The sequence below is a fragment of the Eleutherodactylus coqui genome, chromosome 10 (assembly GCF_035609145.1).
Source record: "Eleutherodactylus coqui strain aEleCoq1 chromosome 10, aEleCoq1.hap1, whole genome shotgun sequence".
NCBI classification, from domain to species: Eukaryota; Metazoa; Chordata; class Amphibia; order Anura; family Eleutherodactylidae; genus Eleutherodactylus; species Eleutherodactylus coqui.
In genome coordinates this window covers 103,413,344-103,440,657 of record NC_089846.1, presented here as the reverse complement: position 1 = coordinate 103,440,657, position 27,314 = coordinate 103,413,344, and the positions used below count along the sequence as shown (strand labels likewise).

General features: G+C 46.9%; 1 protein-coding gene across 2 annotated transcripts; it reads left to right on the top strand.

Annotated features, from left to right (window-relative positions):
• Nucleotides 1-779: 779 nt before the first annotated feature.
• LOC136580804 (ankyrin repeat and SOCS box protein 12-like) lies at nucleotides 780-25,990 on the top strand. Of its 2 annotated transcripts, XM_066581660.1 has the most exons (4): nucleotides 780-1,621; nucleotides 4,203-4,393; nucleotides 18,493-18,566; nucleotides 25,658-25,990. In XM_066581660.1, the coding sequence occupies exons 1-3, from the start codon at nucleotides 994-996 to the stop codon at nucleotides 18,550-18,552; spliced, it is 879 nt and encodes a 292-aa protein (XP_066437757.1). In that variant the 5' UTR covers nucleotides 780-993; the 3' UTR covers nucleotides 18,553-18,566; nucleotides 25,658-25,990. The 2 variants fall into 2 exon arrangements, with proteins under 2 accessions (XP_066437757.1, XP_066437758.1); XM_066581661.1 differs by lacking the exons at nucleotides 18,493-18,566; nucleotides 25,658-25,990 and adding an exon at nucleotides 9,625-9,835.
• Nucleotides 25,991-27,314: the final 1,324 nt, after the last annotated feature.

The window sequence follows — 27,314 nt, the reverse complement described above, 5'->3', positions numbered from 1 at the left end:
ACTTTGGTGTGCGCTGTGGACACGTGGACACTGGGTCGTACGTGCGCGCGGGGGGGTGTTGGGCAGCATGTAACCCAGGAGAAGTGGCAGCGGAGTGTCATGCAGGCAGTGATTGTGCTTTGTTGGAGGTAGTGTGGTGCTTAGCTAAGGTATGCCTTGCTAATGAGGGTTTTTCAGAAGTAAAAATTGTTGGGGGGCGGGGCACTCTTGCCGCTGTTGTGGCTTACTAGTGGGACCTGGGAACTTGAGATGCAGCCCAACATGTAGCCCCTCGCCTGCCCTATCCGTTTCTGTGTCGTTCCCATCACTTTCTTGAATTTCCCAGATTTTCACAAATGAAAACCTTAGCGAGCATCGGCGATATACAAAAATGCTCGGGTCGCCATTGACTTCAATGGGGTTCGTTACTCGAAACGAACCCTCGAGCATCGTGAAAAGTTCGACTCGAGTAACGAGCACTCGAGCATTTTGGTGCTCGCTCATCTCTAATAATGGTGTATGAAATTAGCAGAACTGATGTATGTGATAAATATAATATGACCTTGTAAGATAACAATGAAGTGTTATATTGAATGAGATGTAGGATGGCTGCAGTTCCCTTCACATGACTTTACCTCCTTAGCACGTCTGACCTACCAAGACCAAAAAGAAATATTCCAGATATTTTATGAATTTCATTACAAACAAGCGTCATCTACATAAACAGCAGCTGCTTCTACAACTGCACTCTGCTTCTGCCCAACCCATTGCCTCCTGTCTATCACGTGGCTGTGATGTCATCCAAGGTCCCTTCAGCATGAAGAATCAGTCGGCGCAGGATCAACCTTCGGGAAATGACTCGGCGGATTGCTGGGAAGAGACTTTATTAACCTGTTCAGACTCTGAAATGAAGGAGACTTTGCTTTCATCTGAGGAGCGCAGAGATATGTAACCCATTACTTTGTATTGTACATATACGGTCACAGACATTCTGCCTCGATACAAAGTGTCATCATGGCAGGCTTTCTTAGCCCTATAAAGGAGTTAACGCTGCATCGTAAAGCCTGCACAGCTATACGGGCTTATAGGGTAGAAGAACTAAGTGCGTTACTGTCCAAGAATGAAGCCAAGAAACTTATCCGGAAAACCAGTGGGAACGTGCTAAGGCGTTGTCTTAAAGTTGCTATGGATAACAAATATATTGGATGTATTGAAGAATTGTTAAAAGCTGGAGCCAACCCAAGGATTTTGCTTGATAGGTACCGTGTGATAGACATAATTTATGATCGAGGGAATGCCAGACTCCTCCAGCTGCTGTTGCAGTATGGAGCAAACGCAGATTCTTATGACGGTCTGAAATCATCTAAACCCTTGTACATTGCAGCAAACCATGGAGATTTTGAATTCTTTAGAATGTTACTTCTTTATGGGGCTGACCCTGATTATAAGTGTTTCCACTATGATTTAGTAGCCGGTACTCCAGATGATACATCAGTACTAGGGATATGTCTTGAAAAGAACTATGAAGCCCCATTTGTGGAACTTCTCATCCAGTTTGGTGCTAATATGTATTTACCTAATATACAGAAAGCCCTTCTCGAAGTTGATAATGATGGCACAAGACTTCTGGACAGAGAAAAGGGTAATGGCATCTGTTTCTTCTCAATAGAGGATATTGTATGTGAAATCTGAGATAGACCGTTGCCAGAGTTGTCTGACTGCTTATTCCTCTCTCTTCATTGAGAAGACAGGCACACTTGGTCCCTTAATGGCACTATATAGCTAACAGCAATCTACCAGGTTGATAAATGCACAATGAGTTCAGTGACTGCAGTCAAATATGATTCTATAAGCTTCAGGTAATAGATAATGCCGGGGCATTCTTTAATATACTATGGAGAGCTGCCCAAATTGCTCTTCTGTGTGGGGTCTGGAGTTCTTGCCCTGACAACTGCTTTGGTTATTTTTAATCCACAAGAAGACTAAATAACACAAATGGGTAAGAATTTTGTCATGGGGAGAGAGTTCACATCTATTTACAACCTGGGCATCTTCTGTATATAACTATACATGTGCAGCTGGTATAAGTTATACATCTTTAGAAATAAAGGTGAAAGCCCTCTCTGACTGACTGATAGACTGACTTAGCACTAATTATCTAACTTCCCAATGTCGTACAAACATAAAATTTGAAAGGAGCATTCTTTGGCTCGTAAATAGGAAAAGTAAATGGCTCACAACTATATTATTCGATGCTAAGTGCAAAACTATTTGCACCCCTATGTAATGTACCCAATCTAATTCTCTAACTTCCTGGTGTCCTACAGACATGAAATTTGGCACAAGCATTCTTTAGGTCTTAGATAGGAAAAGTAAACAGGTCACATCTCGAAAATGCAATGCTACTTGCAAAAGTATTGGCACCCCTATACGGGGATGGCTTGATAGGCAGTCTGTTAAGGCAGCCCTGGGGCCTTACATTAGGCCCCCGGCTGCCACGACACCTGCACGGCTTCCCTGATCTCACCGCGGGGAGGGGGGGGCTGTGCAGGATTTAAATGCTGCTGTCAATTGACAGCGGCATTTCAATGGTTAATAGCCGCAATCGGCCGCTCGCGGCTATTGCCCGCAGGTGTCAGCTGTTATAAACAGCTGACGCCCGCACTGAATGAAGAGAGGTTGCTACGCAGCCTCTCTTCATACATACCCCGACACACCATGACGTACCAGTACATCATTGGTCGTGAAGGGGTTAATTCTCTAACTTCTCATGTCGTACAAGCATGAACTTTGGCACGAACATTCTTTATGTCCTAAATAGGAAAAGTAAAGGGGTCACAACTTGATCATTTAATGCTAAGTGCAAAAGTATTGGCACTCCTATGTAATGTAACTTCCCGGTGTTGTATAAGCTTGAAATTAGCACAAGCATTCTTTACATCCTAAATAGGTAAAGTTAAAGAGGCACAACTCAATTATTCAGTGCTAAGTGCAAATGTATTGGCACCCCTGTGTAATGTACCTAATCTAAGTCTCTAACTTCTCTATGCCATACAAACATGAAATTTGGCACGAGCATTCTTCAGGTCCTAAATTGGAAAAGTAAAGGGGTCACAGCTTGAAAATTCAATGCTAATTGCAAAAGAGAGTGCACTCCCATGTAATGTAACTTCCCGGTGTTGTACAAGTATGAAATTTGGCACAAGCATTCTTTAGGTCCTAAATAGGAAAAGTAAGGTCCTAAATAGATAAAGTAAAGGGGTCACAACTCGATTATTCAATGCTAAATGCAAAAGTAAGTGCACCCCTGTATGATTTAACTTTGCAGTGTCGTACAAGCGTGAAATTTGGCGCGGGCCTTCTTTAGGTCATAATAGTGGACACTGGGGGGGGGGGGGACTGGCATATTCTGCAGAGGGACATCAGTACATGCAGACTGAGAAGAATCTAATGCTCCCTTTCTGTGTATACATACTTTATTCCTCTGTTCTTCTAAGGTAACCTTTACTTCATAAAATTTTCCATGTGCACAACACGTAAACACCTGTATCAAATTAATTGGGGCAAAGCCGGATATATCAGCTAGTCCTGTATATAGTGATATGGAGCATGATGGTATAAGCTGGTTATTTACTGTATATGACTGAATACTTTACACACAATTCAAAAATGCATCAGAAACCTGCATGCAGTTTTAAAAAGTCGAATGTGTTGTTTAAATCCACATGCAGTTTCTAATAGTGTATGCAGTGTATTAAAGGCACATGTGGTTTTTGAATCCGATATGCAGTTTTTGGATGTGTTTTTTAACTGTGATTTGAAAATGCAACAAAAATTATGAATGCAGTCTAAGGGACTGCAAACTGATTTTCAAGTAGTCCAGGAAATGCGTCGTGTTTGGAAAGCCAATGCCAAGGGGCTAGATCATGTAGGTAAATTTGTTTTGCAGCTGCATGCATCGCAATTTAGATCTGGGTACAAGTAGGGGTACAGGTGTGTGTGTAAGGCAGAGGGGGGTGGGGGAAGTTGGCTGGTGAGCTGAGCTCTTGCACCAGGGCCCCAGAGTCTTTAGCTTACGCCCCTGCTGTAATTAACTTACTTTGAGCACATTTTTCCTTCTTTGGACTAGTTCTAATATACTTTCTTCCTGTATAGATCGCTGTACTGTACCGTAGTGTCAGACTACATTCTCATCCTGTACTCTGGTCTTATCTTCTGTACAGCTCATCCGAGATCCCTGAAGTCTCAGTGTCGTATTGCTATAAGAAGGCGGCTGAAACAAGTGGGGAAGCTTCGTCTCATCCATCAGCTAGAAATCCCTAATGAGCTGATGGAATACTTACAGTACCACAATGAGTTTGATGACATAAAGAAGCTGCCAAGATATTATGATCTACCTTGTATAGATACCAAGGTAAAGCATTAATTGTAGGCAATTTAGTCACTGGATATTCCTAGAGGTTCTCTCAGTTACCTCTGGATCGAGGGGGTTTTACCAGCAAATACATTTATGCCGTATGTTCAGGATTAGGCAGCCCTCTCCAGTTTTATCTCTGTCTGAATATGGAGGCTGTCTGACCCCGCAGAACGGGTTTCAGGGGGCTCTGTACTCTCATGAGGTGAAGGTCATAAAAGTGTGACTCTCACCTATCAGGCAAAATGAAAAAGCTAGAAATCCCTGATCAGCTGATGGAATACTTAGAGTACCACAATATGCCGTATAGCCCAGAGAAACTGGCACGATATTATGGCCTATTTCCTGCGGTAGTTATTAATGTGAAGCTTTTATTTTAGGCATGGTTAGTTACTGGATATTCCTAGAGGTTCTCTCAGTTACCTCTGGATCAAGGGGGTTTTACCACTAAATACATTTATGCCGTATCTTCAGGATTAGGCAGTCCTCTCCAGTTCTATCCCTGCCTGAATATGGAGGCTCTCTGACCCCGCAGAACAGGTGTCAGGGGTCTCTGTACTCCCAGTAGGTGAGGGTCCCATAAGTGGAAATCCCACCTATCCGACGTTTATGGCACATCTTTGGTGTCTTTTGATACAGTTGTATAGTGTATGCTTTGATATATTCACTAATGAACCCTGCACATTTAATAACAGTAAGGCTAAATTCACACAGGCATATATTGGCCCTGTTTTCACAGCCTGGCTGATATATGTCACCCATCTGAGGCATTGGCTTCCATTGCCTCAGTTCAGATTGCCATTTTGCTGGTGCATAAAAACAGCCAACATAGCGCATAGTTCTGGACCTATCTTTCCTGGCGGGAATACACCGGTCCAATAGACTCCTGTGGGAGCCTATGGGAGCTGCCTGGAAAAAGGGAGGTGAGAGGGAGTTTAGCAGTGGCTCTGTTAAACTCCCTCCTCCTCTTTGCCCCTTGCCAGCTGTGGGCAAAGGGAGGGGTGGGACGGGGCAGGTGAGTAGTACCCTGCCCCCTCCCATTGCTGGCAGGTGGCAAGGGGCAGAGATGGGGCATCTCCCGCCCAGTCCCACCCCCACCATTGCTAGGAGTGAGTAAGGGGCGTAGAAAGGGAGGGAGTTTAGCAGAGCTAAACTCTCTCCCTCTGCCCGACAGAATTCCGGGTGCAGCGTATACACGTCACCCCTGTGCCGTGTGATATAACACACAAATCACAGCATCACCACGCAATTGATAGTGCACTTCTATATGAGTACTCGCCTTGCAAGCCCCAATCCGGACCCGGACACCAGGGATCCACTTATCCAAGGCAAAGTCATCCACAGGGAGAGGCAGCAAGTAAATGGGATCCTTCATCCACAAAGCACGAGAAAGTTGGGTTAAAATAACCTCCCCACTTTTATTAAATAAAAAACTGGCATCTTTTAACAGCGACGTTTCGGCCAAGGTCAGTATGTCAAGCTATTACACCAGGAGCTGAACATACATATATATATACTAAAAAATTAAAAACAACAGCACTCACCTGTGTCTATCCGGAGGTACCTTCAGCCATGCTTCCCGCCTGTAACATCAGCGTCCTACCCGATATACCGCGCATGTCCACAAAGCAAAATGCCAACACAGTAACTGTGGGCAAACCATCTCCAAGCTGTACTGCGCATGCGCAGCTATCTCGTGGCCAATCAGAGAGAGGCACGGATCGGCGTCATCTTGCGCGTCATGGGTGTGCGTCCGGCATCATCATGCGTGCCAAAGACGTGTAACCCAGTCATATAGCGCGTCCAGATTCCGCCCTCAGCGTCTAGCGCTACCTAGCAACCAGAACGGGCTGCATATAATACTATGATGAGATATGGGCATACCTTATTATAGTGAAACCGCACAGAAAGCATTGCTGTGCATATATCCAGACCCACATTGCTGTGTGTATTTGTCCCACAATGAATGGGCAACACAGCATAATAAAGTTTGTCCATAATCCATGGTGGAGATAGTGCCTGATAAAACCATTATTAACCGGATTGCATCACCAGTCCCACCCGAAACATAATAAAGGAGAACACCCCCAAAGAAAACAATAATCAAATATACCAAATCAAATAAACTTTATTTAAAGGGGTTGTCCCGCGGCAGCAAGTGGGTCTATACACTTCTGTATGGCCATATTAATGCACTTTGTAATGTACATTGTGCATTAATTATGAGCCATACAGAAGTTATAAAAAGTTTTTTTACTTACCTGCTCCGTTGCTAGCGTCCTCGTTCCCATGGAGCCGACTAATTTTCGCCCTCCGATGGCCAAATTAGCCGCGCTTGCGCAGTCCGGGTCTTCTGCTGTAGTCAATGGAGCCGCTCGTGCAGAATGCCGGCTCCGTGTAGCTCCGCCCCGTCACGTGCCGATTCCAGCCAATCAGGAGGCTGGAATCGGCAATGGACCGCACAGAAGAGCTGCGGTCCACGGAGGAAGCAGACCCCGGCGGCCATCTTCAGCAGGTAAGTATGAAGACGCCGGACCGCCGGGATTCAGGTAAGCGCTGAGCGGTTTGTTTTTTTAACCCCTGCATCGGGGTTGTCTCGCGCCGAACGGGGGGGGGGGGGGGGGGGGTTTAAAAAAAAAAAAAAAAACCCGTTTCGGCGCGGGACAACCCCTTTAAACCAAAAATAAATGTAAACACATTAAAAAAAAAACATGCAAAAAACGCAAAAAAACGAATAGTCTCCGGACCATGGCTAAGTGTACCTCCAAACGACACATGGAAAGAAACAAAAACACAATCAATGTAAAAACATATATAACAAGACATTAAAAAAAAAAAAAAACCCGTTTCGGCGCGGGACAACCCCTTTAAACCAAAAATAAATGTAAACACATTAAAAAAAAAACATGCAAAAAACGCAAAAAAACGAATAGTCTCCGGACCATGGCTAAGTGTACCTCCAAACGACACATGGAAAGAAACAAAAACACAATCAATGTAAAAACATATATAACAAGACATAAATCATGACAAGGAAATGGGAAAAGCAACAATAAACTGTATGTACTACCCACAGAAAACCAATTATACAAAAGGCAGCGCATTATACTCTATATTGAGGCCATTGGGTTAAAGCGTATTTAACTCGAAAATCCACCTCAACTCCAGCCATCTAAGTCGTTCCTCTCTATCGCCACCCCTGTTGTTTCGTGGTAAATGGTCGATGATGCGATATCTCAACTGACTGATTGAATGGTTAGTGTCGCAGAAGTGTTTAGCTACAGGAGCATCCAATTTGCGTGTTCTAATCGTGCTCTTGTGTTTGCTGATTCTATCCTTAACGAATTAATGGTCTCACCAACATATAAATACCCACAGGGGAACGTAATTAGATACACGACAAATGATAAAAGACAGGTATAGTGATGTCTGATGTAATAATGTTTACCTGTATATGGATGTGCAAAAAAGGAGCCCTTCTGCAGGTTGTTGCAGCTTGCACATGAGAGGCACGGGAAATTACCAGCCTTACCCTCTATCTTGGCCTTACCGGAGGAGTTAATATTCGAATGAACCAATTTATCTCTAAAATTCAAACCCCTTCTATAGGCCATAAGGGGGGGGGGGGGGAATCAAATTCTGCTACTCCAGGGTGACAACATTTCAGTAGTGGCCAGTGCTTCCGAACAATATGTGCAATTTTACCGCTGGCAGGATAATACGTACTCACAAATGGGAGCCTACATGCTTGATCAGTATTGGTACTCCTCTCGAACAGAGAGGCACGATCTTTCTGTTTTGCTTTGACACTCAAATCTGTGACCAGATCCTCTGGATAGCCTCTAGCTCTAAACTTACAACACATTTGTGTTAAACGCTCATCCAGGTACCTGTCATCCACAATACGACGAATCCTCAGGACTTGACTCCAGGGGAGTGATCTGAGCATTCCTGAGGGATGAAAACTGTCAAATCGTTACAACGTATTGCGATCCGTAGACTTGATAAAAAGATCAGTGCAGAGTTCCTCCCCTTGTTTTAGAACTAGCACATCCAAAAATTGAAGTTGGTGAATAGAGGACGTAAGGGTAAATTTCAACAATGGGTGAATACCATTCAACTCAACCTGAAAGGTTTTTAGCTCACGCTCTGTGCCCGTCCAAATAAAGAAAATGTCGTCTATATACCTCCACCAGACCTAGACAAAGGTCCAGGCCGGGGAGGTATAAATAGACGACTTTTCCACATCCGCCATATACAAGTTCGCATATGTGGGGGCCACATGGGACCCCATGGCGGTACCCCTCTTTTGACGATAATATTTGTTATCAAAGATGAAATAGTTTTTTGATAAAACATCATCCAACAGCGTTATAATGAAGTTAATACAATCAGTGGGCATATCAGAGCTCAATAGCTTCTTCATGACCGCCTCTAAACCAAGTTGTTGCTCAATGTTTGTGTAAAGAGACACCACGTTGAAGGACCCAAGAATGGAGGATGGGGCCACCTTCAACTTCTTAATCTTCATCAGAAAATCAGAGGTGTCTCTTAAATAAGATCTCGAATTAACCACAAAATCCCTAAGGACAACATCCAAGAAACGTGAGGGGTTACTAAATAGTGACCCCCTTCCCGAAACTATTGGTCGTCCAGGAGGATCGACCAAGCTCTTATGGACCTTAGGAAGAGAATAAAGGACCGGAGTGATTGTAAACCTAATCGACAAAAAATCATACCGTCCCTTATCAATGGTATCATTCAGTTGAGCATCATCAAGGAGGAGCAACAGATCCCTACGATACGTATCTGTTGGATCCCGTGGAAGTAACTCATATGTATCTGAATCCGAGAGCTGTCTCTCCAGCTCAGCCACATATTTGATCGTATCCTGCACAACCACCGCTCCCCCTTTATCCGCCGGTCTTACAGTTATAGAGGTGTCGGTACTGAGCAACTTCAATGTCTTACGCTCCTGTTTACTCAGATTGTATCTCTGAACTCTGTATCTCTCAGAATTTCTTAGCCTCTCAATATCTTGTCATATCATGTTTTCAAAAACATCAATCGAGTGATCAACCACTGGAGGGACAAACGTGCTCTTGTTGCGCAGTCCAACTCCCCTCGAGGTAAAACCCTCACGGGGCTTGGACTGCGCAACCTGACCACCTGTGGGGGAACTATCAGAAAAATAGGCCTTAAGACGAACATTGCGAAATACTTTTCTACAGGGGCGGAGCCTGCCGCGGAACAAGATGGCCGCTTAAGCCCGGAGCTCCCTCTGAACGGCGCCCACGGAGGTCCCGCTACGCTGACCGCAGCCTTCAAAATGAAGAAAGCTTCAAGGGAAAAGGTTGGAGAACTCCCCTGCACTCCCAAACCGGCTAAAAGTCAAGCGGGTATGCAGCGCTACCTAAAGGAGCGCAGCTCCCGCTCCCCGCACCCCCCTTCCAAAATGGCGCCGGCGCACGAGGCCGGCGCTTTACACAGTAAAGCTGGGGAGGGAGAGTCCTCTTCAGACGAGGAGGACTCTGGAGGAGTCTCTAGAGGATTTATGAGAGAACTTATAAGTAATGCACTGTCCCCCATCATCGCCAATCTTACTGAGATAAAGGAGGACATTAAACAGCTGGGGCGCAGGGTTGAGGACCTGGAGGCTACCTCAGCCGCTGTTTCCTCTCATGCCATAGCAATTGAAAAAATTTTAAAGGACCAGCACGAAAATCTTAACCGAGCCCTTATTCTTCAAGAGGATCTTGAAAACCGCAGCAGGAGGAATAACTTAAGGCTTAAAGGTATTCCAGAATCCTGGGCAGCGGAGTCCCTCCATAAGGTAACCATGGAGATTTTTCAGCAGCTGGTGGGTGCAGAGAGGGCTTCCTCGATAGTCATAGAGCGTATCCATAGAGCTCTTAGACCCCCTCCTGGACCTGCTGAACCCCCTCGGGACATTATCTGTAGGCTGTTATCCTTTCAGGACACTGCTATCATCCTAAAAACAGCAAGACCCCGCAAAGAAATTAAATATGAGGATGCTCTGATCCAGATCTTTCAGGACCTTTCCCCTGCTACCCTGGCGAAGCGTCGTTTACTTCGCCCTCTGCTGGAGGCGCTTAGAGAAAGGGAAATTCGCTACACCTGGCTATTCCCCTTCGGAATCAGCATATCCTACAAGAGCCGAAGGATGATTGTCCGCTCTCCAGCAGATCTTCACGCCTGCTGGGAACACCTGGGGATGGATCCCATTGAACTGCCCTGTTGGATGCCATTTCCGGAGTTTCCTAAACTCCCCAAGCTAACACCACCCGAGCCGTGGCAACTAGCCAGCAACCCCAAATCCCCAAAACCCAAAAAGAAAAAAGCAAGAGAGCTAGTGGACAACTTGGACACTTGACGGGCCCTCCGGACGTTGTTTGTGGTTCATATTTTGCCTGCCGGCGAGTCTCCAGGGAGCCCTTCGCCGAAGTTCGGAAGGACATTTCTTAAGGTTATCTTTTTCCTATACTGTCAAATGTTCATTCTTTACCTTTTTTGAACTTTTTGCTTTTTATTGAGATCCCTACTGCCTCCTACAGTCGTGGACGTGGAGATATTCGGGATGGCGATATGATCTCTGGGGTGGTTTTAATTTGTCTATGTGAAGTAATCCTCGTGCTATATAGAATATCTGTTAAAACCCTATCTTTTCATAGGCTGTGGTCGATGTAATTTGTATGCATTCATATCTGTTTCAGTGACCCGGGGGCGCCTGGATGAGCAGGCTGAATCCTGTTGTCTGCCCCTCACAACTGGAGGAGTAGACAACTCGCCCCCCCCCCCCTTCTTGTCCTGGGCCCGGCGGGCTCCTTGGAGTGTGCCGGCCTCGGGGGCACGAAGGTTGTATTCGCAACACATCTATAGTGTGTTCTTTGTCTTAACTGTCTGTCTTGCACTCATACGTGCAGTTTATTGTTCATCTTTTTGCTTACCCTTCTTATTCTTACCCTACCACTTTATCCTTAACCCCTCTACCCCGCCTCCCCCTCCCCTTGGGGCCCTCTTAGTCCCGGCTGACCCTTGTGTCCTTGAGCAGCGGAGCAAAGTTTATCACGTGTGACTAACGATTTTCTCTTCCATTCTATTCGCCCGCTATTGTATAGAGAGAGAGACCAGTATAAAATTACCTCTGCGACAACATGGATGAGCAGATTCGAGTCACTACGCTGAATGTAAACGGTCTGAACTCCCCAGTCAAGAGGCATCATATCGCATTACTGCTTAAAAGGTATGGCTCAAAAATTGTTTTTCTACAGGAGACCCACTACAGGGGAGATCGGTGTCTGTCCCTACCGGGAAAGCAGTTCCCTCTCGCATTTCATAACACACACCCCTCGTCGGCCGCAAAGGGAGTTTCTGTCTTTTTACATAAATCCCTTACCTTTTCCTGTGAGGGACAGTACTCAGACGAGGAGGGCAGGGCCCTATTTGTTAAGGGGGTTCTTAACGATAACAAAATTACTCTGGCAAACTTGTATGCTCCTAATACCAACCAAATACCCTGGCTGGTCAAACAGATAGAAGCATTAAAACTAGAGATGAGCGAACGCGTTCGTCCGAGCTTGATATTCGTGCGAATATTAGGGTGTTCGGGATGTTCGTTATTCGTAACGAACACCATGCGGTGTTCTGGTTAATTTAACTTTCTTCCCTGAGACGTTAGCGCTTTTTTTTGGCCAATATAAAGACAGGGAAGGCATTACAACTTCCCCCTGCAACGTTTAAGCCCTATACCACCCCCCTGCTGTGAGTGGCTGGGGAGATAAGGTGTCCGCCTGATATAAAAGTCGGCCCCTCCCGCGGTTCGCTATGGATGCATTCTATATGCGCTCAATGGGGCCAGCGGCAGCAGCGCTGACCCCATTGAGAACATATAGAAGACAAATCCTTCTTCTCTGGCACAGCTGTAATAGCTGTAGCAGAGAAGAACGATGTTTGCCCATTGAATTCAATGGAGCGGCAATACAGCATGTTCCACTGAATGCAATGGGCTGCCGGCGATCGCAGGATGAATGGTCGGAAAGGGGTTAAATATATAACCCCTTTCCTGCAATTCATCCAGAAATGTGTTACACTAAAAATATATACCGGCGTATAAGGCGACGGGGCGTATAAGACGACCCCCCAACTGTCACCTTATACGCCGGTAATACAGTGGAGCAAAGAATAAAAAGCATTACTTACGTTTTTAGATGATCTGCGGCGCTCCATCACTTTCCTGAATTGCCCAGATTTTCACACATGAAAACCTTAGCGAGCATCGGCGAAATACAAAAATGTTCTGGTCGCCCATTGACTTCAATGGGGTTCGTTGTTCGAAACGAACCCTCGAGCATCACGGGAAGTTCGTTCCGAATAACGAACACCCGAACATTTTGGTGTTCGCTCATCTCTAATTAAAACATTTTGCCACTGGCCAGATAATATTAGGGGGCGATTTGAACCTCACTATCTGCCCACTCCTAGACTCCTCTGTAGGAAAATCTCAAATATCCCAAAGAAAACTTAAAAATCTTATACGGGTACTATCAGAAACCAATGTTGTAGACAGCTGGAGATGTTTAAATACAAACTCCAGAGATTATACATTTTTTTCGCGGGTCCACTCCTCTTTCCAGCGCCTTGATTATATCTTCGTATCCCCCTCCCTGTTGCAGTACGTGTCCAAAGCGTCTATTGACCCTATTGCAATCACTGATCACGCCCCAGTCCACTTAGATCTCCGTCTTCCTAGCCCGTCCCCTAGGGAATGGCGTTGGAGACTCAATCCCTCTTTGTTGGACCCTGAGGAGGAGAAACTAAAACTGAAGAAGGCGATAGAGGAATATTTCCAGTTAAACAAATCCGAAGAGGTCTCGATCCCTACAACCTGGGAGGCCCATAAGGCCTTCGTCAGAGGCCTCCTGATTGCAGCAGGCTCCAGAGCCAAAAAAAAACAACAAAAAGAAATAGACAACAAACTCCGCCAAATTGCTAAGCTAGAGCGGGCATCGAAGCAGTCGATGTGCGAGGCCTCGCTAGAGGAATTAGCCTCTCTCAGGAGGGAACTCAAACTCCTACTTGAGAATAAATATAACAAAAAACACCTGTACTTAAAACACATCACCTACGCCCAAGGAAATAGAGGGAGCAAATACATGTCCGCCCTTATAAAGAAAGCCAGGACTAGAAATCATATACAGTCGATTAAAACCCTGAAAGGTCAAAAAGTCTCTACCACACAGGAGATTACCACCGAATTCCTAAGCTTTTACTCCTCTCTCTACAATCTTAGGGACCCCCTAACTCCAGAAGCCTCTACTAATATGAAAGAACAGATAAATCACTTTCTTAACGACTTAAACTTGCCAAAACTCAGCCGGGAAGACACTGATAATTTTCTAGAAACTATTACTGATCAGGAAATAGAAGAACTCATAGACTCTTCCCCTCCCGGGAAGAGTCCCGGCCCAGATGGTCTCCCCCTGATTTATTATAAAACTTTCAAAGATACCCTAATCCCTCAATTAACAGAACTCTTTAACGCTTTGCTGCAGGGAGTTCCCCTCCCAAGGCAGGCACAAGAGGCGCACATCACTCTGGTCCGAAAGGAGAATAAAGACCCTGAATCTTGCGGTAGCTACCGCCCAATCTCCTTGATAAGCTTCGACATGAAGCTCTGGGCTAAAATTCTCACGAAACGTTTAGAAATCCATATAACAAAACTGATCAACTTCGAACAATCGGGGTTTGTCAGGGGGAGAGAAGGTAGAGACGGTTGTCTTAGGTTGCTACACGCAACAAGATACGTTCAGACGCATAATATCCCACTTGCTCTTGTGAGCACTGACGCGGAAAAAGCGTTTGACCGCATCAACTGGGTCTATATGGAACAGGTTCTTCTGCACTTCAATATCCCAAACAAATTCGTCAAGGCGATCTTCTCCTTATACGCAACGCCCCATGCGAGACTGAAAATTAATAACTCCCTCTCCCCACCGTTTAATATAAACAACGGTACTAGACAGGGCTGCCCCCTCTCCCCCTCCCTTTTTATCCTCGCCCTGGAGCCATTTCTTCAAAAGGTGAGACTCGACCCTCTGATACAGGGCCTCAGGGTGGGAAGAGAGACCCTCTCGATTTCAGCGTATGCTGACGATATAACATTTCTCATTACAAATCCGGAGGGAGGTCTCCCCCATCTTGTCTCCCTGTTGGAAGAGTTCGGAACTCTCTCAAACTTTAAAACTAACCTATCTAAATCAATAGCCCTAAATATCTCCATACCATCCAACAGATTTCAAAAAATTAAAAACAGCTCCCCTTTCACCTGGTCGGACACGGCTATTGATTTCCTAGGCGTCAAAATTACTAAAAAAGTCGAGGATTTATATGCTATTAATTTCCTTCCCCTACTAGCGAAAGTTAAAAAACTATTACGATCCTATGACCTACCTTTTATTTCCTGGTTGGGAAGGAAGAATGTGCTAAAATCTTATATCATTCCTATCATATTATACAAAATCAGGCTCCTCCCAGTCTTTATACCTCTCAACTTTTTCAAGAGTTTACGCACAATCTTCCTCAGATACCTTTGGATGGGAAGGAGGCCGAGATTAGCCCATTGTTTACTAGTCAGGAGGCGCTCGGAGGGAGGAGTGGACCTGCCATGCCCCAAAGAATTCTATAGAGCCGCACAACTGAATCACTGGATGGAACTGACACATCCCATTAAGGACCCGCTTTTACAGATTCTAGCTAAAGGAGCCCACGGCCCACACCTCATCAAGGAACTTTGGTTCCCAGAGGTGAGATATAACAAGAAACAGAGTTCTAACCCGCTGACGAGGGGCGCTTTGGAGACTTGGAGGGCTATCGGGCCGACCCTGGCCCCGAACCCCTCCCCTATAACCCCCCTCTTCTCATTACATAAGCTCATGGATCTCAAGTTAGATCCTTGTACTGCCAGAGTGTGGCAGACATTAGCTAACAATAAATTGCAAGATGTTTTCGACATCTCACATAAATACCCTCTCACCTCGCTGGAAGACCTACTTCCTGATCATACCTCCACTTTTCTTATCTCGGCTCATCTGCTTAAAGTCCTCAACACCTTTCTTAAAACTTACAAACTGGAAAGACCACTGACTCCATTTGAGACAGCAATATCGGGGGGTAACCCCCTTGCTAGAAAAGTGTCTTATATTCGTCGGCACTTCATCTCCCCACCAGCGGATACGCGCCCTGCCTTCCTGGTCTCATGGGAGAGAGAGCTCCGCGTCTCTCTGTCTCCAAGTGAGACCAAACTTATCCTGAAAACCGCCTTCGGACTCTCCCCTTGTGTCACCTCGCAGGAGACTCATTACAAGCTTCTAGCAAGGTGGTACAGGACTCCCCAGTGGCTTTTTGACCACAAATTAATAGAACAGGGTGTGTGTTGGAGATGCGAGGGGGCAACTGGCTCCTTTTTACATATCTGGTGGGAATGTCCGGTCCTAGCGATATTCTGGGAAAAAGTGGGGGAGGTGCTGAGGAAGATCTCCCCAGAATTGATCCTCTCCCCTGAGTTGGTCCTCCTGTGGAAACCGTCCGGGACATTCCACCCATTGCGGAACAAACTGGTTGCCCTAATAATAGATGCAGCAAAAGCCCTCATTCCACTAAGGTGGAAGCAGAAGGAGCCTCCGACAGTCACCCAGTGGAAGGACAGAGTGGATACTCTAGCAAACTTTGAGGAGCTCTCTGCTTGGTCTAAGGGAACCCACGATAAATATGTTGAATTGTGGGCTCCGTGGCGAGCGGTTATCTGGTAGGCTTAACTACCAGTTGGATAGTCATAATCATAACCATGAAAGCCTCAGATGTACTAGCTGGGCGAGACTCCTACGTAGTGGAATCAGATGGTAGGGATGGACTCGGACGACGGGCATTAGTTTCCCTGTTGCTAGACATTATTTGAGGATGGCCGGGACTTCCGCCCCACCTTCCTTCCCTTCCTCCCTATACCCCCCCCCCCTTCCCTCTTTTCCCTCTTTCTTCCCTTCTTAGTCTGCTTTCTTTTTCATGTTTCTTCTCGTATTGTCTTTATTATTTTGTCCGTTACCCGTTCTTCTTTTAGGTTATATTTGCATATGTACACGGTCTGTCCTATCGTTCGCCTGTGGGGACCCGGATGGACTCGCACTGATTCATCTACCCTGTTTCGTATTTTTTGAAGTTGGTGGGGCACTTCCCCCCTTCCCCTCCGGGCCAAAGCTAAGCTGAACGCTTCTAGACACAATTGATATTCAGACCTGTACATATTTGGTATATGATATGTTGATGCTGTTTGTATTGTTAACTCTTTAAAAAATGGAAATAAAATTTGATTTAAAAAAAAAAAAAAAAAAAAGAAATACTTTTCTACAGTCCAAATCAACACGAAACCAATCCATGGAGGGAACCAAACAGTACGAGAGTCCCTTAGACAGTACCTCAATCTCGTGTGTCAATAACTCCTTGGAGGAGATATTAATTACTGATAAGTCATCCTCCCTCTCCCTCGGGACACTGATCTTCCTTTCTTCTTGCTCCGGTTATGCCTGAGGCCTCCCCGCCTCCTCTGGTATCTTTGGGTAGTGACTAGGGATGAGTGAGCATACTCAGAAAAGCACTACTCGCTCGAGTAATGTGCTTTATCCGAGTATCGCAGTGCTCGTCCCTGAAGATTCGGGTGCCGCTGCGGCTGACAGGTGAGTCGCAGCGGGGAGCAGGGGAGAGCGGGCGGGAGAGAGGGAGAGAAAGATCTCCCCTCCGTTCCTCCCCGCTCTCCCCTGCAGCTCCCCACTCCGTGCCGGCACCCGAATCTTCAGGGACGAGCACTGCGATACTCGGATAAAGCACATTACTCGAGCAATTAGTGCTTTTCCGAGTATGCTCGCTCATCCCTAGTAGTGACACAATCCTCCCTGTCACTGGAGGACAAAAGCCTAAAAAAGAGGAGTTATTACGACGTACATCAGAGGCCAATGAGGCACCTGAATCATCTGCTGAATCAGATGTAGCCGATGTCCATGTATTTCTGCCTCTGTACGTTTCCCGTCTCCTTCTGCACCGTCTGAACAGATGCATAAACGGGAGATGCACCTATTACTCGGTCACGGCTACCTCTCGTTCACGTGATTTTCGGCCGCGCTCTGTGGCACAGCCAGCCAAAAATCATCGCACCTGTGTGAATGAAGCCTAAGGCATACAATGTTACGGCTGTATAGTTCTATACATTTGCCATTGATTCCCATTGAAAAAAACATAGAACACATTTTTTTTCGTATACTCTTATACTCCATAGCATAGATTTTAAATACAGTTTAGAGAAAGCGACACCGAAGAATACCAGCCAAATGTACACTAAAAGTCACTCTTATGACATGTGTTTGGCTATGGATAGCTACTAGGTATGTTAGATATTTATACCAGAATGTCTGCATGCATGATGCAAACATGGTGTAAATCTAGTCTGAGATACAATAAGAGATTATCATTAACATAAGATGTCATGTTTCTTCTCACTTCACATCTTTGTCTGTCAATATATCTAGTAGTACTACCCCATTTCCCCCAAAATAAGACAGGATCTTATATTAATTTTTGCTCCAAAATATTTCTTTTTTACATGTATAGCTACCTGGACACTATTTAAAAATCATGCTAGGGGTTTCTTTTTTGGGGCAGGCCTTATTTTCAGGGAAACGGGGTAGTTGTACCATTTCCCTCTTACGGGTCAATGCAGAGGGCCGGATTGGATCCCGCTGCGAGAATTCTTGCAGAGAGATTCTCCCTGTGCCCCTGCACTGACGGGCAGCTCACCTCCTCCTGGCATCTTGTCTCTGCTCTTCTATGTGCCGGAGCATCACCAGTGACATTTCTGTGGGGCCTCCGCGATTTGTTTACCGTACGAGTTATTACGCGGTCAAACAGCGGCTGCCTGCATAGGATTGCGTGCACACATGCAATTCTATGGAAGCGTGCATGGGAGAAAATTCCGCCCATCTGCATTCACCCTACCAGCTGGTATCAACTTAATAAATGTCTGCTTTGTTCCTTAGATTTGTTTACTAGGAGAACGTTGGAGAACCCTACTACAAAGAGCAGCTGAGTGGACCTAGAGTGACTGCTCATGGTAAGAGGAAGATGATGATGATGACAAGCCAAAGAATCCCTAACTTACTGTGCACATCCTATAATACTGCCTTTACCTTCTTATCTAATCCTGCATTTATTGTGGACTGATGACAATAAGATCACACAAAGCTACAATGCTTGTCAGCAATCACCACCTAAATAAAGGGGCGCACCAAGACTCCTAGCTAGGGAACATGAACAAGTGTATTATTTAGAGTCGTTGACAGCCTAGACATGTTGCAAGGTTTGTTAATAGAGATGAGCGAGCACCAAAATGCTCGGGTGCTCGTTACTCGGGACGAAATTATCGCGATGCTCGAGGGTTCGTTTCGAGTAATGAACCCCATTGAAGTCAATGGGCGACCCGAGCATTTTTGTATATCGCCGATGCTCGCTAAGGTTTCCATTTGTGAAAATCTGGGCAATTCAAGAAAGTGATGGGAACGACACAGCAACGGATAGGGCAGGCGAGGGGCTACATGTTGGGCTGCATCTCAAGTTCCCAGGTCCCACTATTAAGCCACAATAGCGGCAAGAGTGCCCCCCCCTCCCAACAACTTTTACTTCTGAAAAGCCCTCATTAGCAATGCATACCTTAGCTAAGCACCACACTACCTCCAACAAAGCACAATCACTGCCTGCATGACACTCCGCTGCCACTTCTCCTGGGTTACATGCTGCCCAACCCCCCCCCCCCCCGCACGACCCAGTGTCCACAGCGCACACCAAATTGTCCCTGCGCAGCCTTCAGCTGCCCTCATGCCACGCCACACTCATGTCTATTTATAAGTGCGTCTGCCATGAGGAGGAACTGCAGGCACACACTGCAGAGGGTTGGCACGGCTAGGCAACGACCCTCTTTAAAAGGGGCGGGGTGATAGCCCACAATGCTGTACAGAAGCCATGAGAAATATAATCCTGTGCCACCGCCATCAGGAGCTGCACACGTGGGCATAGCAATGGGGAAGCTATGTGCCACACACTATTCATTCTGTCAAGGTGTCTGCATGCCCTAGTCAGACCGCGGTTTTTTATAAATAGTCACAGGCAGGTACAACTCCGCAATGGGAATTCCGTGTGCACCCACAGCATGGGTGGCTCCCTGGAACCCACCGGCTGTACATAAATGTATCCCATTGCAGTGCCCTGGACAGCAGAGCTAACGTCAGATTAAATGCAGGTGGGCTTCGGCCCACACTGCATGCCCCAACCTGACCGGGCTTTTTAATTCATAGACACAGGCAGGTACAACTCCCTATTGTGAAGTCCCTGTGGACCGACAGCATGGGTGGGTGCCAGGAAGCCACCGGCGGCACATAAATATATCCTATAGCATTGCCCATCACAGCTAAGGTAATGTCATGTTTAATGCAGGTGGGCTTCGGCCCACACTGCATGCCCCATTCAAACTGGGATTCTTTAGAAGTGGACACATGTAGTTACAACTCCGTGTGGACCGACAGCATGGGTGGCTCCCTGGAACCCACCGGCGGTACGTAAATATATCCCATTGCATTGCCCATCACAGCTGAGGTAATGTGATGTTTAATGCAGGTGGGCTTCGGCCCACACTGCATGCCCCAGTCAGACTGGGGTTCTTTAGAAGTGGACACATGTAGTTACAACTCCGTGTGGACCGACAGCATGGGTGGCTCCCTGGAACCCACCGGCGGTACATAAATATATCCCTTTGCAGTGCCCAGCACAGCTGAAGAAACGTCAGCTGTAATGCAGGTGGGCAAAAAATTAATTGGATTACACTGTAGGCGAGGGCCCAAAAAAATTGGTGTACCAACAGTACTAATGTACCTCAGAAAAATTGCCCATGCCCAACCAAGAGGGCAGGTGAAACCCATTAATCGCTTTGGTTAATGTGGCTTAATTGGTAACTAGGCCTGGAGGCAGCCCAGTTAAAATAAAAATTGGTTCAGGTGCAAGTTTCAACGCTTTAATGAGCATTGAAACGTATAAAAATTGTTTAGAAAAATTATATGACTGAGCCTTGTGGGCCTAAGAAGAATTGCCCGTTCGGCGTGATTACGTGAGGTTTCAGGAGGAGGAGCAGGAGGAGGAGGAATATTATACACAGATTGATAAAGCAAAAATGTCCCCGTTTTTGATGGTGATAGAGAACGATGCTTCCATCCGCGGGTGCAGCCTACGTATTGCTTAGGTATCGCTGCTGTCCACTGGTGAAGAAGAGAAGTCTGGGGAAATCCAGGCTTTGTTCATCTTGATGAGTGTAAGCCTGTCGGCACTGTCGGTTGACAGGCGGGTACGCTTATCCGTGATGATTCCCCCAGCCGCACTAAACACCCTCTCTGACAAGACGCTAGCCGCAGGACAAGCAAGCACCTCCAGGGCATACATCGCGAGTTCAGGCCACGTGTCCAGCTTCGACACCCAGTAGTTATAGGGGGCAGAGGTGTCACCGAGGACGGTCGTGCGATCGGCTACGTACTCCCTCACCATCCTTTTACAGTGCTCCCGCCAACTCAGCCTTGACTGGGGAGCGGTGACACAGTCTTGACTGGGGAGCCATAAAGCTGGCAAAGGCCTTGGAGAATGTTCCCCTGCCTGCGCTGTACATGCTGCCTGATCTCTGTGCCTCCCCTGCTACCTGGCCCTCGGAACTGCGCCTTCTGCCACTAGCGCTGTCGGATGGGAATTTTACCATCAGTTTGTCCGCCAGGGTCCTGTGGTATAGCATCACTCTCGAACCCCTTTCCTCTTCAGGTATGAGAGTGGAAAGGTTCTCCTTATACCGTGGGTCGAGCAGTGTGTACACCCAGTAATCTGTAGTGGCCAGAATGCGTGTAAGGCGAGGGTCACGAGAAAGGCATCCTAACATGAAGTCAGCCATGTGTGCCAGGGTACCTGTACGCAACACATGGCTGTCCTCACTAGGAAGATCACTTTCAGGATTCTCCTCCTCCTCCTCCGGCCATACACGCTGAAAGGATGACAGGCAAGCAGCATGGGTACCCTCAGCAGTGGCCAAGCTGTCTCTTCCCCCTCCTCCTCATGCTCCTCCCCCTCCTCAACGCGCTGAGATATAGACATGAGGGTGCTCTGACTATCCAGCGACATACTGTCTTCCCCCGCCTCAGTTTCCCAGTGCAAAGCGTCTGCCTTTATGCTTTGCAGGGAACTTCTCAAGAGGCATAGCAGAGGAATGGTGACGCTAATGATTGCAGCATCCCCGCTCACCATCTGGGTAGACTCCTCAAAGTTTCCAAGGAGCTGGCAGATGGCTGCCAACCAGGCCCACTCTTCTGTAAAGAATTGAGGAGGCTGACTCCCACTACGCCGCCCATGTTGGAGTTGGTATTCCACTATAGCTCTACGCTGCTCATAGAGTCTGGCCAACATGTGGAGCGTAGAGTTCCACCGTGTGGGCATGTCGCACAGCAGTCAGTGCACTGGCAGATTAAACCGATGTTGCAGGGTCTGCAGGGTGGCAGCGTCCGTCTTGGAGTTGCAGAAATGTGCGCTGACCCGGCGCACCTTTCCGAGCAGGTCTGACAAGTGTGGGTAGCTTTTCAGAAAGCGCTGAACCACCAAATTAAAGACATGGGCCAGGCATGGCACGTGCGTGAGGCTGCCGAGCTGCAGAGCCGCCACCAGGTTACGGCCGTTGTCACACACGACCATGCCCGATTGGAGGCTCAGCGGCGCAAGCCTGCGGTCGGTCTGCTCTGTCAGACCCTGCAGCAGTTCGTGGGCCATGTGCCTCTTCTCTCCTAAGCTGAGTAGTTTCAGCACGGCCTGCTGACGCTTGCCCACTGCTGTGCTGCCACGCCGCGCGACAGCGACTGCTGGCGACGTGCTGCTGCTGCTGACACATCTTGATTGCGAGACAGAGGTTGCGTTGGAGGAGGAGGAGGGTGGTTTAGTGGAGGAAGCATACACCGCCGCAGATACCAGCACCAAGCTGGGGCCCGCAATTCTGGGGGTGGGTAGGACGTGAGCGGTCCCAGGCTCTGACTCGGTCCCAGCCTCCACTAAATTCACCCAATGTGCCGTCAGGGAGATATAGTGGCCCTGCTTGCCTGTGCTTGTCCACGTGTCCGTTGTTAAGTGGACCTTGTCAGTAACCGCGTTGGTGAGGGCGCGTACAATGTTGCGGGAGACGTGGTCGTGCAGGGCTGGGACGGCACATCGGGAAAAGTAGTGGCGACTGGGAACCGAGTAGCGCGGGGCCGCCGCCGCCATCATGCTTTTGAAAGCCTCCGTTTCCACAAGCCTATACGGCAGCATCTCCAGACTGATCAATTTGGCAATGTGCACGTTTAACGCTTGAGCGTGCGGGTGCGTGGCGGCATACTTGCGCTTGCACTCAAACAGTGGCGCTAGCGACGTCTGGACGCTGCGCTGAGAGACATTGCTGGATGGGGCCGAGGACAGCGGAGGTGAGGGTGTGGGTGCAGGCCAGGAGACGGTAGTGTCTGTGTCCTCAGAGGGGGGTTGGATCTCAGTGGCAGGTTGGGGCACAGGGGGAGAGGCAGTGGTGCAAACCGGAGGCGGTGAATGGCCTTCGTCCCACCTTGTGGGGTGCTTGGCCATCATATGCCTGCGCATGCTGGTGGTGGTGGCTCCCCAGCTGATCTTGGCGCGACAAAGGTTGCACACCACTGTTCGTCGGTCGTCAGGCGTCTCTGTGAAAAACTGCCACACCGTAGAGCACCATGACCTCTGCAGGGTGGCATGGCACGAGGGGGCGCTTTGGGAAACAGTTGGAGGATTATTCGGTCTGGCCCTGCCTCTACCCCTGGCCATCGCACTGGCTCGGCCTGTGCCCACACCCTGACTTGGGCCTCCGCGTCCTCGCCCGCGTCCACGTCCTCTAGGCCTACCCCTACCCCTCAGCATGGTGTATTACCAGTAGTGCAGAAACAGAACGCTGTAATTAAATGTGCCACTTATTGGCCTGTGGTTGGAGGCTGACTTCGCTTACGGAACGCACAGCAGAGCCAGGAAATAATTTTGCGCAAGCCTGCTGTAACACTTAGCTGGCTGCGTATGAATTAGGACAACTACCCCCAGCACAGACCCAGAACACTGAGGACAGTCACAGGCAGTCCAAACAGATTTTTTTTCCCAAATGTTTTTGGAAAGGCCCACTGCCTATATACACTGTATATGTCTTCTCTCTCTGCGTCACCACTACTGGCCCTGGAGTATGTAAAATAACTGCAAACTGTTGCACTGTGGACTGGAATACAGCGGTGATGTAACAGCCAACACAGAGCCAGGAAATAATTTTGCACAAGCCTGCTGTAACAGCTAACTGCGTATGAATTAGGACAACTACCCCCAGCATAGATCCAGTACACTGAGGACGGTCACAGGCAGCCCAAATAGATTTTTTTCCCCAAATGTTTTTGGAAAGGCCCACTGCCTATATTCAATAAATATGTCTTCTGTCCCTGCCTCACCACTACTGGCCCTGGACTATGTATAATTACTGCAGGGCGCAATGCTCTGCACGGTTGATATACAAAAAAAAAAAAAGTGCAACACTGCAAAAAGCAGCCTCCACACTACTGCACACGGTTAGATGTGGCCCTAAGAAGGACCGTTGGGGTTCTTGAAGCTTAAAATAACTCCTAACACTCTCCCTATAGCAACTCCAGCAAGACAGCACTTTCCCTGAACTATGTCAGAATGCATCTGTGGCGAGCCGCGGGAGGGGCCGATTTATATACTCGGGTGACACCTGATCTCGCCAGCCACTCACTGCAGGGGGGTGGTATAGGGCTTGAACGTCGCAGGGGGAAGTTGTAATGCCTTCCCTGTCTTTCTATTGGCCAGAAAAGCGTGCTAACATCTCAGAGATAAAAGTGAAAGTAACTCGAACATCGCGTGGTACTCGTCTCGAGTAATGAGCATCTCGAACACGCTAATACTCGAACGAGTATCAAGCTCGGACGAGTACGTTCGCTCATCTCTATTTGTTAACACTTTCATGGCATATTCACAGGACATGTCATGAACGTCTGATGGCTACAAAGTTGTACAAACAGAGTTACTGAAACAGCTGATCTTTCTGTATTGCACAGTTTGCATAACTCCTGTTGACTTCTATAGGAAACAGCATAGTGAAGCCTGCTTGGCTGTACTTCTAAGTCCTGACCACCTGGGACCTACATCTATCAGATTTGCATATAGCCACAGAATATGCAATGAAAGTCCCAGAAGGGAATACCCCTACAAAGGGTCAGACATTGAATAACAGGCAAAAAAATACTTCAAAGAGATGGCAGCAGCCAGACAGATTCCTTCCTGTTGAAAGGGAGTTAATTTTCATTTTTTTCCTATGGAGCATTGCCAATAAAACTGCACACACAACTGGGTCTACTTACTAAGAACCAGAACTCTTCCCCCTCCTCCCAAGTCCTTCCCACAGCTCGGAGACACTAATATCTCTAGGAACATTCTTGCCTGGTCATCAGGCCATCAGGCCCATAAAGCAAGTGACCTGGCCAGAATGGGGTATATGTCCTACAATAGAGAACTTGGAAAGCTAAAAATCAAAATTAATGTCTAGTAGTTAAACATATAGCAGATATTTGAGCTGGTTGGAGGAAGAGTACTGGAACATAAAGTTGACACATGGAGGTCAATTCTCATGTCCTATGGTGGTAGTGACTGACAGAGGTAGGTGACTATGGAAATTATGTTAGCAATGACAATCATAAGAAAACAAGAAAAACATGTATGTCTGTCTGAACTAGGCCCTGGACTGCTACGGTAACCCATCCGCACCTTGCCATTGCTTGTTAGGGGAACGACAATGGGGCAATCGAGAGCTCACTTGATTATGTCATGGATGTCACAGTTGTCAAAGCCACTGTATTTATGTTGAGAGTGAGTGTCAACTGGGTATGGAGTGGGTTTCGCTGCCAAGTCTGCTCCATAGTTCCTGTATGGCCTATGTTACACATTTCTGTCATATGTAGCTAATGGAATGATGTCTATGTTTACCTTCACAAAGAGATTATTTTTATTGCCCCAATATATATAAAATGAAAAATGAAACAGCTTTGCAAAATGTATCACAAATTTCCTATTGTCTAACTTGAACAGCTCCAGTGCAGAACGGTGTGTCTCCATGGTAACAGACAACAAAGCCTTTATTGACTGATTCTGCCATCATACTCTCAGCAATCCGACCCTCTACATCCTTCTAACTGAATAAATGTATGACTAGCATAAAGTTGGGAACAGATGGAAGGGAGTCTGAGTGCAGGAGGACTGGAGAACATACATCCTGGAAATATATACAATAAAGGAATTGGTTCCACCACATCAATAACCTCACAACAGGAATAATGGGGCTTTTCAATGATATTCACTGCTGTACATATATACACACGCAGAATATGTTACTCTCTCAATAAAGGTTGGAATCACTGGAAATTTCTGGTGTGTTGGTCGCTCTCTTGTGTGCAGTCATTCTTCTATCTAAAGCATTATTTTTTGCATGTTTAGAAATTAAATTAGGACATCTAAGGGTGCATTTACATGGGACAATCTGCTGGGCAACAGATGCCTGACAGTTCATCTTAGTGATAATTGTTTCTGATGTCGTATCTGCATCGCGATACGGGAAAAAATTGCGGCAGTTCCTATCTTTGGGCAACCCACGGAATGCCTTGCCCATTGTTTTCAATAGGTCTAGTAAAAACATTGCACAGTGTTGGAATCACTGGAAATTTTTGGTGTTTTGGTCGCTCTCTTGTGTGCAGTCATTCTTCTATCTAAAGCATTATTTTTTGCATGCTTAGAAATAAAATTAGGACGTCTTAGGGCTCAGTCACACGGGCGTTTTAACATGCCAGACCCCTGTAACATTTCTGTAGCAAAAGCATAGGTGGACCCCAGTAACATTTCTATAGCAAAAGTATAGCCAGACCCCTGTAACATTTCTGTAGCAAGAGTAAGGCGGACCCCAGTAACATTTCTATAGCAAGAGTATAGGCGGACCCCAGTAACATTTCTGTAGCAAGAGTATAGGTAGACCCCGGTAACATTTCTGTAGCAAAAGTATAGGTAGACCCCGGTAACATTTCTGTAGCAAAAGTATGGGCGAACACCTCAAACCATTCAGTAGAAACTGCACAGGCTGAAGCCAGAAACACTTCTGTAGCAAGAGTATAGGTGGACCCCAGTAACATTTCTGTAGCAAGAGTATAGGTAGACCCCGGTAACATTTCTGTAGCAAAAGTATGGGCGGACCCCGTAACATTTCTATACCAAGAGTATAGAGAGACCCCGATAACATTTCTGTAGCAAAATTACCGGCGAAGCCGTCAAACCATTCAGTATAAACTGCATAGACGAACCTCAGTAACATTGCTGTAGCAAAAGCATAGGTAGACCCCAGTAACATTTCTGTAGCAAGAGTATAGGCAGACCCCTGTAACATTTCTGTAGCAAAAGTATACACGAACCCCACAAACCATTCAGTAGAAACTGCATAGGCGGACCTCAGTAACTTTTCTATAGCAAATGTATAGGCGGACCACAGTAACATTTCTATAGCAAATGTATAGGGAGACCCCAGTACCATTTCTGTTGCAAGAATATAGGCGGACCCCAGTAACATTTCTGTAGCAAAAGTTTAGCCAGACCCCTGTAACATTTCTGTAGAAAGAGTAAGGCGGACCCCAGTAGCATTTCTATAGCAAGAGTATAGGCAGACACCAGTAACATTTCTGTAGCAAAAGTATAGGAGAACCCC